This window comes from Lepisosteus oculatus, chromosome 26 (genome assembly GCF_040954835.1).
Source record: "Lepisosteus oculatus isolate fLepOcu1 chromosome 26, fLepOcu1.hap2, whole genome shotgun sequence".
NCBI lineage: Eukaryota > Metazoa > Chordata > Actinopteri > Semionotiformes > Lepisosteidae > Lepisosteus > Lepisosteus oculatus.
In genome coordinates this window covers 909,001-918,721 of record NC_090721.1, presented here as the reverse complement: position 1 = coordinate 918,721, position 9,721 = coordinate 909,001, and the positions used below count along the sequence as shown (strand labels likewise).

Genomic DNA, 9,721 nt, shown 5'->3' with positions numbered 1-9,721 from the left:
GGCTGGTTGGTCTGGAAGCTGGTGAATAGTCCCACCTTAACTCAGCGGTGTCTGCCGGCGCACCCCACTGCTCTGGGGATCCTGGTCATGACTGGACTCGACCTGCGAGGTCTGGCTCATAGACAAACTCAGTGCAGCCTTCACTTGGGAAGCCAATGCTCTCCATTGCCCAGAGATACCCCAACACACATCAGTAAAGATCCTGCCAGTCTGTTTCTTAGAATGTTGGAATCCTAGACGAGAACGGAATTCAGTCCATGTACACAGGCTGAATGGCCTCTTCTGATTCGTAACCTGTCTTATGTTCTTATATTGTTACTGCTGCCTCAGTTACATCATACCATTCTCTTTTTGGAAGTGTAACCTGCCCCTTAATTGGTTACATTTCCAGGCTACAGGTGGCTGCCCTTGTTTTCTTAATAAATACACAATGGCCAATTAGCTCGGCTGCCAGTTCCATTTGGAATCGCTAGTTGTTTTTTTTGCCCTTTGCCCGCTCGGCTCACAGCACCACCTGCACCCCCTGAGTCTTTCGTCATTCAGGACAGTACAAGCTCTGCTGCCCCCTACAGGAGGTTTGGTCTAATGGAGGAGGGGCGTGATGATGTCACGCTCTTTCACTGAGAGATGAGTGAGTAGGTGGTGACTATTCCCAAACCTACCACAGGTGGCGCTGTAGCAATTGTACGTCACCACCTGTAGGCTGACAGTCACAGCATTTACATATGTAGCCACTCAGGAGCCCAGCCCTCTTTAACTGTAAATTACAGGAGCATCTTAGTTCAACTTGTGTTCCACTAAATGTCAGAAGAGGTGTCATTGACAAAAAAGCATGCTTCGGCAATCTTCATTTATAGTAAGAATTAACTTTTAATTAACCTCGTTTTGGATATAGAGGAGCTGATGTTTCTGAATTGCAGCAGCTTGGTGCCTGTTGCCTTTATTCCAAAACTGTTTTCCATCTTATGGTGACAGTTTAATTAAAGGTTAAATTGTTTTTTTAAAAAAAACATGGTGTTTCTAGAGAAACAAAAGAAACTTTCACATCTGTCCAGCTGCTCCAGTCTACAATACCCATCCCCCCATTGCAACCTCCAGTGTGGAATTTGTGGGATCTTATTTAAAGGAAAATATCTGTGAGAAAGCTGGCGGGGGTGGATGGTTTGTATAGCAGGCTCACTCATTACAGATAGCATGTCAGTGTGCGTGTATGGGCGTGTACTGCTATCAAGCTGCAACCAAACTTCAATAAAACATCCCCACAAAGATAGCACCCTGACATGCAGTGAGGACGTTCCATCAGTTTAAAGGGCTTTTTGCTTCTCAACCAGATGGAATCTTCTTTTATCATTAGAACTGTGCGAAGTATTTGTTTTGGTCTGTTTGTGCCTCTGTGTGCAGTTTGGAGCAGTAAGTGAAAACGGCAGAGGACCCAGAGGAGCCCTCGCACATATGAATAGTAGCACGTGTATCTTTGCACTGGTGCCCAGCAGGCAAGGTTATATACTGTATAAGTATTTTACCCAGTGAAAGGTAGAACAGCAATCCTACCTACGATTTCTACCCAGAACCTGCTGGTAAAAGTGCCGATTCCTAAGCACTGCTCCTCGCACTGGTGCAGTGGTGAAGCACAAGCTCTGCCGCTGACTCCGTGAGTGTCGCCCTGAGCAAACTCCTCCTCACTTCTTCCTAAGCCTGCGGGTTTCCGTTACGTCACCAGTCTCGGGAGGAACGGAACAATTCAGGTGAGCACTTTTAATGGGGGACTGGTTACCATTAAGTCTTTAAATACCAGTTTTTAATTTTGCTGGACCTTAGTTTGTGATGGAAAGTGCAGTTTTTGTGCTCTAATGAGCAAACCTTGATAACGTAATTGCAATTCTGAAAAGACCGGAGAGGAAGTCTCCTACTTCTGTCAGGCAGAACAACACCACTCCTGTCGTTCGACTCATTACTTTACCTAACCTGAGAGGAGATGCTTAACTAGAGCTGCAAAAAACTGGTTCAGGATGTAGGTTGAATACAGAAGCAACACTGGATTAAACAGAGCAGGGATCTTCATCATATCTTCCAGTTTCAGTAACTGTGATAGACTGAGCAGGTAACTTGTAAAGTTAACCAATATAGATAATTTAGGGCTAAAATCCAGGTATTCTTCTGTAGCCCCCAAGTACCAGAAGTCACGTAATTTAACACATTATTTGCTTATCAAGATCTTATGTCTGATTTAGGATGACCTACAAGACTAACTGGAGTAGGGCTCTCCAGGACCAGGGATGGACCAACTGTCAAGGGAATGGTACCAAAGGTCAGAATTCTGGGAAGAAATGTTGAGAGTACCATGTCTAAAGGAATGCTGGGCCTTGCACACCAAAGCAATGGCAGATCATTACTTTCACTCAGTTTCCTCATGTGCTTTACAGGGGGTTGACTCCTGTAGAAGGTGTTTGCTGGTTCCTGGATGTATTTGCAGCAAATAGCCACTAGGGGCCACCCTAGATTACAGTTCAGCTGAAGTTCCAGAATCAGATGAACACTGACCCCTGCACAATTAGCAAGCTGCATTCTCAGGTGGAAGCTCTCTGTTGTTTAGATCAATGAGGACACATCACAGCTGCAATCACTCCAAATCAACTATATGTCAGTCAGTCATACCAGACCTGTCCTTCGGGAGTCACACCACTTGAGTGCAGTATGCAGATTGTACTTGCATTCTGTTCAAGTGTGAAACTCTCAGCACCTTTGGAGTGCATGCTAATTCTGGAAAGGGTGGGCTGTGGATTTGTTAAAATTGGAGGGTAGAGGAGAGTGGACCCCTATTGTAGCTAGCCCCGCAGAGAAGGAGTGGGTTTGGAGAGGATAGGCTGCAAGAGCAAAACGCCAGTGTGCCTGCTGGGAGAAGGGAGCTGTCGTGAAAGGAGATGGAGAAATTCGTCTTTCAGGATCAGCTATTACAGCTGATGTCTCGACTATTGCTCAGGCCAGGGTCTGATGCAGGAGATGGGACTCTCCTGCAGTGAGGTGTCAAGTCTAGCGTCTGTCAGCACGCGAGTGGGTCGGGAGTTTCTCTTGTGCGCAGGTGAGCGTGTTGGGGCTTGCTCACTGCTGTTAGAGGCATCCAGGGCTCTTGGATTCCAGAAGGAAAGATTAGAGAGATTACTTTACCTGCCACACCAAATTCCTTCTGCATGTAGCCTGTTGCATGAAGATCGGGGCTTTTACAGCTACAAACACATGAACCTGTGTCCTGGTACTGACAATGTAACAAGGCTATTCATGACTTTGTGCGCTATAACAAATTTAACCTGCATGTCGATACCTCATGTAAACTGGTTGAAGCTTCAGCCATCCTAGTGGATTCCAGCTGTGGACGTGTGTGTCTTCATAACACAGCAACAGCTTCAAGCCACAGAGATGCTGAGAAAGAAAAAAAAAATCTGTCTACAAAAACTGCACGTCTGTTTTCCCTGAGCAGCTTTTAATAGCACAAGGCCTGTATGTTTTGACAACCAAGATAAACACTCTTGCTGGGGGGCCAGAGAGGTGTTTTCATGTAGATTCCACCTCCCCTCTAGCGGTAGTTTAAATTTCATTCAAGGATCCAGTTTCAGTGTCTCTGAAATCCGCGGATGCAGGACAGCGGGAGACGCGGACTGGAGCGGCTGGAGCTGGGATCCCGGCTGGGCTGGAGTACAGTATCCGCCAGGCTCAGCCGCAGAGGTCCCAGTCCGTGGAGTTTCCCATTCCAGGGGGAATCGCTCCGCATGGCCTTCATCCTTGTGTCCTAGGAGCCCCGGTCACATTTCCATTCCTCCTTGATTACTGAGGAAAGAACTTTATTAAATATATTCGGCATTTTGAGTTCTCAAGGAGTTGGGTGGAAGTAGAAGCTGCATTTGCCAGCTGCTCGGCTTCAGAGCTGCTTCAGACATACTAGCTTAATGAGCAGGTGTCTGGATTTCATCCCAGGGGTCTCTGGACCCAGGAAGAATGCTTACTGAAGTAGCGCTGGACACAGCGCAATTCTCACCCATGTCTGTACAACATAATTAGCAGCCTGCAAATTAGAATTAGGAGTTCTGTTTTCTAAAATAAAAAGGACTGAGCTAATAAGGTGGCCTAATTTAACAAAGAAATATTTCAATTAAAGAATCAGCCTGTTCTAGGAGCTCAATGTGTCAATTTCTGCAATAATGAGAAAGTCAGTTGATATCTTCAGGCTGTATTCCTCATTCGCCTTTGTCTTTATTCTTACTTTTTTGCAAGCTGCAGGTAGAAGCGTTTCTCTCCTGAAGCAACAGTGTGCAGGAGGTCCCACGCTTTTCCACGTGCCTTTTCTGGCCTCTCTGCCTCTGCCTGCGCTGCTGCCCCCTGCTCAGCCCACAGCCCTGCCCTCTTCTCTTCCAGGCATCTGCGCTGCCTAACTGGCACCCTGGCAGGGCACCGGCCATGTCTCCTGTCAGGGAAGCAGGGTTGTGTCTTGACCCGCATTTCCTATCAGGTAAAAATCTCCCTTTTCGGGTGGATCGTCAGAGGGTGGATCATCAGTGGGTGGATCATCAGTGGGACCCGTGTCTGCCTCAGAGGAACCTGCAGGCCTTGAAGACAGCAGAGGGGGCAGGTGTGCACCAGGGCATCACTTTCCCAGGGTCTGTCCTGTTCTAAAAGAAAGACACGTGGACAGTGAGCTCACTGCCTAGTGGTGCAGAGGTCCACAGGCACCCTGCTTCAATGGGCCTGATCTGTCATCTCCAGGAGCGCTGGATGGTTCTGTCCAGTCTGCCCCTGCTGCCCTAGGGCAGTCAAGCCCCAGCCGCAGGAGGGTTGGGGCTGTGGAGGAGCAGTGCTGGGGAGGGGTGTGGAGTCTCCCTTTGCTGCTCCAGGTGTGGCAGGGAGTGGGAGCGGGTTCAGAGCTGAGGAGTTTTCCTTTCCTGACAGTGAGGAGCAGGCATTTGGACTAGGACTAGGTTCGTGAATGGTGTTCTTCTAGTGAGTCACCACACCCACAACTCTGAGTGTAAAGATGCAAGTATGTCCTAATTTCTAGGTTAGGGTTGAAGCAGTGTACTGTATATTTGGGTTTGCTGCTGATCTATAAATCAATGCAATGCATTATAGTGCAGGAGTATCACCTCTGAACTGGCGCATGAGTAAATTTCACAAGCAAAAAGGCAAAAAAAGGCAGTTGTAGCGTCTGTTCCTCTGTACACTCCTGTGTGCTTTGAGTCGCACAGCGCCCTTTAACACTGAAGAGCTGTTTACTCAAATTCCATTTGTAAATTACAGTCTATAGAGAGATACCGGTTATTTTGAAAATTGCTGGGCGCTTCAGGTGGTTTGTTTTAATAACCAGGGCGTGTACCTACCGTGTTTGTTCACGTACGCTCAGAATTCGGTGAAACGGTTGTGGGGCTCGTTAGAAAAAGAGGCACACCACGTGTTTGCTCTGATAAATTCTCTTTATGTTTTGAGAGGGCTTGGGTTGTATTTGCGTGGGGTCGCTCTGGACGTGTTACTCAACAACAGAAGCCACCCTCTGGTCAGGATCATGGAGGGCAGAGGGGATGGTGGCTCAGACGAGGGCTCGGGCAACCACAAAGCCGCGCGTCTCCTTTAAGAGGCTCGGCAGTGTCTGCTAAACGCATCAGGAGCGGCGCAGAGCCGCCCCCCGTGTCTGTGCGAGAGTTACTGTGGCTGAGCGGCTGCAGAGCCCAGGAGCCCCGCTCGCCCAAGCGCGTCCGCGGAGTTCGCGTTTGCCGACGGGAGGAGGGTGTTTGACAGACCCGTTCTAGGATTCACGGGAAAGCGGCATCACCGGGAGCGCCATGCAATGAATCGTAAACAAGGTGAGGGACGCGACGTTTGATTGATTAATCCGTTTTTTTTTTTTATTGAAACTCAGACATCACCGTCCTCCGTCCCCCGTCCCCCGGCACAGCTCGGGTCAGTGTGCCCGGCGAGCCCCGTCTCTCGGTGTCGGTGAGGGAGAGAGTTTATCTGGACGGTCGCCCTCATGCTCAGGACGGCGGAGTCCGTGTGTCAGGTCGCCGAGGAGGTAGTTTTGCGTGTCTTCTCCCTCGCAGGTACCGTGTTGTTGTTGTTTTCGCTCGCCACCATTCGCTCGCCAGCGCGCCGTGGTGCTGAAACACGTCCGGGGAGGACGCGCGAAGTGCTCGCATCATCAGCCAGACGCCGCGGTCGTGGGTTTATCACGGTGGTTTGTGTATTCCCGCTGGGGCTGTGGGGTTTATGTTTTAATCCCTTTAGGAGAGAGAGGGTGATCGGACTACCCCCCCCCCCCCCCATCTCTCTCCCAGGTCCTAAAGAGTTGAGGGAGGCGCGCGTCGTGTTAATGAGTTCAGCCTGAAAACGGGTCGGGTCGGGTTCAGGTCACCCCGAAAAGGGCCTGTTCCCCCGGAACCGAGGTGGGCAGCTCACTAAATTTATCCCGATACCTGCCAGGTGAATGACTGCTTCGTCATCTGAGAAACGTCTGGAGCTTCGCCGTCCTTTTTTAGCTAATTTTTAAGAAGGAATGAAATACCTTGCATGTTGTTATTGTTGTTGTTATTATTTTTGGTGTTGTTGTGTGGGAATAGTGGTATACCGTATGCTCCTGGATCACAAAAAATACAACTTTTTTTCCTGTCGTGTCTTCGGATCTCGATGATGAGTTTCTTAATTGCCAAAATATTGAATCAATCAGACCCGGCAACATCGTTCAGTGTCGAATCAGTTTGAATTGGTTTAGGTGAATTAAACCCAGCCTTACCTCGTTGACTTGCGGGTGATCTTACGTTTCCCACGCGTGTTAGCGCTATTGGCGTGTTGCAAGCTCGCTTTAGTTTTTCTACGCTGGACCACGATTTGGATCTAGTGTGCCTGGGTCAAACTCACCTTCCTTTTACTGAGATATCACTGTGCTTTGCTACAGAGGGTCCGGCCCCGCCGTGTGTTCCGTTCCGAGCGAGGCTCATGAATGTGCTTGGTTGTGAGGCTCAGGACGTGCTGTGTGCGTGGAGCACCTGCACCTGTGCGTGGACACCATTATCTGTTCACCTGGTAAGAGCGGTTTAGATAGAAACAAGGCAGCAGCCTTTTAGTAAGGGAGCTGGGAGAGAAAATGGAGGAAGCTCTGTTTGTTGAATGTCTTCTCCACGGCAGGTCTGCAATCAAGTGTTTTGAAGCCAGAGACTGAGGAAAGGAAAAATTTCAAAGGTCTAATTTAGCAAGAGGCTCAGCGAGGCTAGTTGGGGATAAACACCAGAAGACACAGCGGTCCTCTGGGGTATGGGCTCATAGTTGTGGCTTCGCTCCTCATCCCTTCAGGTGACAATGATGCACCGCAGCCTGTTTTGTGAGGGATATTATCACTAGCACGCCAGCCCGGCACAGCAGAGGGAGGGACTTCGGTTCAGAGCTGTGGTGCTTCCCGCTGGTCGTGTCCTCGGATAAGCAGCCCTCTTTCAGAGGCGTGGTGTGACCACATCCACTGGAGTCTCTCTGGTGTTCCTTCCCCTGTCTTCCCTGAGAGGATGAGGGTGAAGAAGAGTGTGCTCCTGCAGGGAAACAGATTGTCTTTCTTTATCCTCAATCTTTCTGATGCTATTTGCGTTTCAGTATCAAGCATGGCCAACCCTTATTCCAGACCACTGTGATACAGTAGGCTCAGTAAATCACCCTTCAGTCTGTCCATCCGTCTCCTAACCCCTCGATCCAGTTCAGGGTCACAGGGGAGCTGGAGTTTATCCCAGCAAGCAGTGGGCACCAGGCAAGACACCCTGGACAGGACGCCAGTCCATCGCAGGGTACAAACACCCACACACACTCACACCATGGCCAATTTTTCCCAGAAGCCAGTTAACCTACAGTACCAGTATGTCTGTGGGACTGTGGGAGGCAACCAGAGCACCTAGAGGGAACCCACATGAACACAGGGCGAACATACAGTACTGTACTGTCACAGCCTCACACAATCAGACACGAGCTCCTCTAATCTCTGCAAACGCAGAAGCATTCATTAATCACCCAGTCAGTCACCACCACACCAGAGTACTTAAGGACTCTTTCTCAACATCCCAGTGCTCAGTGTTGGGTTTCCTGGAACACTGGAGCTCCTTGCTTAAGAGTTTCCTTGTTACCTGTCTGCTGTTTGCTTCCTGAACCTCATGTGTTTACTTCGACTGCTCGCTTTTGGATAAGTACACCCGGTTTTCACTAAAACCTGTTCTGCATAGGGTTGACAGCACAGGGTCCAGCTTTCATTTTGGCTGTCGTAACACATACAAACTCCACACAGATAGTTAATCATACACATCTATTATAAGGTGCCATTAGTGTGGTAATGGACTTATACCGTGACTTTATTTACACATACTGCAGCTGCTCTCCAGTACACACCAGAGCCTTGGGGAATGTGGACTGTTTACAAAGGTCAGCTGAGAAAAACTGTGTTCTCAGCTCGCTGCACAAGTCTGTCTATAGAAGTGATCAGAAAAAAGACAACTTTTCTTATGACACACGTCAGGACAGAGTGCATGTCCCTAATCAGATGATGTGTGATTGAGGACGCAGTGAAGGTGCGGAGTTCTTGGTGTCATGGAAATAAAATTAGAGAAATGCATGTCAAAGCTTTGTTTCTGAAATTGTCAGAAAGAAAGGAGAAACTCTCTCGGTTGTGATTGCTCTGGAACATCGTTCAGCTAAACAAAGCTGACGTTTGTTGTGTGCTCATTCTTAGTCACAGCCTTAGCTGACAGTCCGAAGACATGATATTTAAGTTCATTTGTATCTCTATATAATCCATTTATGTTAAAATACTTATTTCATATATCTGTTTATAGTTTATATTGAAATATTAACTTGTTACATATTCCATATGCAAACGTTTTAATTTTGTATTTCTAATAACTCATTGCATTGCATTGTGATTGTCTTGTATTTTAATATTATTGATTATATTTAATACTCACTAGTTTATAAGGGTCAGTTTAACTGTTTATATGTAGCAATACAGAGCATTACGTTCTCATGTAAAGAGTGGCTTTGAAGACCTCTGAGCCCTCCAGTTTTAACTCCATCTGTGATTTAATTCTAGGAATACAAAATCAGATTACCGGGTTTTCTTTAAGTGTTAATCGGTTCTGAATTGCAAGTGCTTGTAAAGCCCTCCAGGCTCCCATTGCTCCACCCCGTCACGCGTTTTTAAATGCAGGATATCTGAGTGTACAGTGTGCCTGATGCACAGCCCCGTCGACGCCTCCTTGAGTGAGTCAGGCTCTGAGGACAGGCAGCGGAGAAGCACAGGCTCAGTGGATCCCTGCTGGGTGAGGTCTCCTGTGCACAGCTCACCTGCAGCACAGCCCCCAATCTGAGCTCAGGTCTCTGCAGTGTAGCGCCCTCTCCACAGTCACAGATGCACAGATGAGCTGTATGTGCTAAAACTGCTATAAAACAGATGAGCTGCAGCTGAATCTTTGATTTAATTCAGGCACAACCCAAGTTTAACACAGTCGATTGCCATGTTGTGACCTTTTCTTGCTGTCTTAGCATGCCGAAAGCATGCTCATCTTTGCGCAGAAGAGACTTAAAGTGAAGAATCACTGTAGGTACCCTTGGAGCTGTGGTTGGTTTGTCACAGAGCACAATGTAGTCTGTGGATCACCATGGATAAATGCACTAGCATCCCTGCAGTTTATATAATGCGTTACTCTGCCTAATT

At 48.1% G+C, this 9,721-nt stretch overlaps 1 protein-coding gene across 3 annotated transcripts in view; it reads left to right on the top strand.

Moving 5' to 3' along the window:
• The first annotated feature begins 1,190 nt into the window (after positions 1 to 1,190).
• LOC102687796 (SH2B adapter protein 2) overlaps positions 1,191 to 9,721 on the top strand; it is a 31,829-nt gene continuing 23,298 nt past the window's right edge. The window contains exons 1-2 of one of the 3 annotated variants that reach the window (XM_069184130.1): positions 1,191 to 1,745; positions 2,232 to 2,308. In XM_069184130.1, the coding sequence (XP_069040231.1) occupies positions 2,277 to 2,308 (32 nt within the window). In that variant the 5' untranslated portion in view covers positions 1,191 to 1,745; positions 2,232 to 2,276. Of the gene's footprint in view, positions 1,746 to 2,231; positions 2,309 to 5,402; positions 5,847 to 6,750; positions 7,063 to 9,721 lie in introns of those variants that run through there. The other 2 variants (XM_015367739.2, XM_015367738.2) reach the window with 2 other exon arrangements.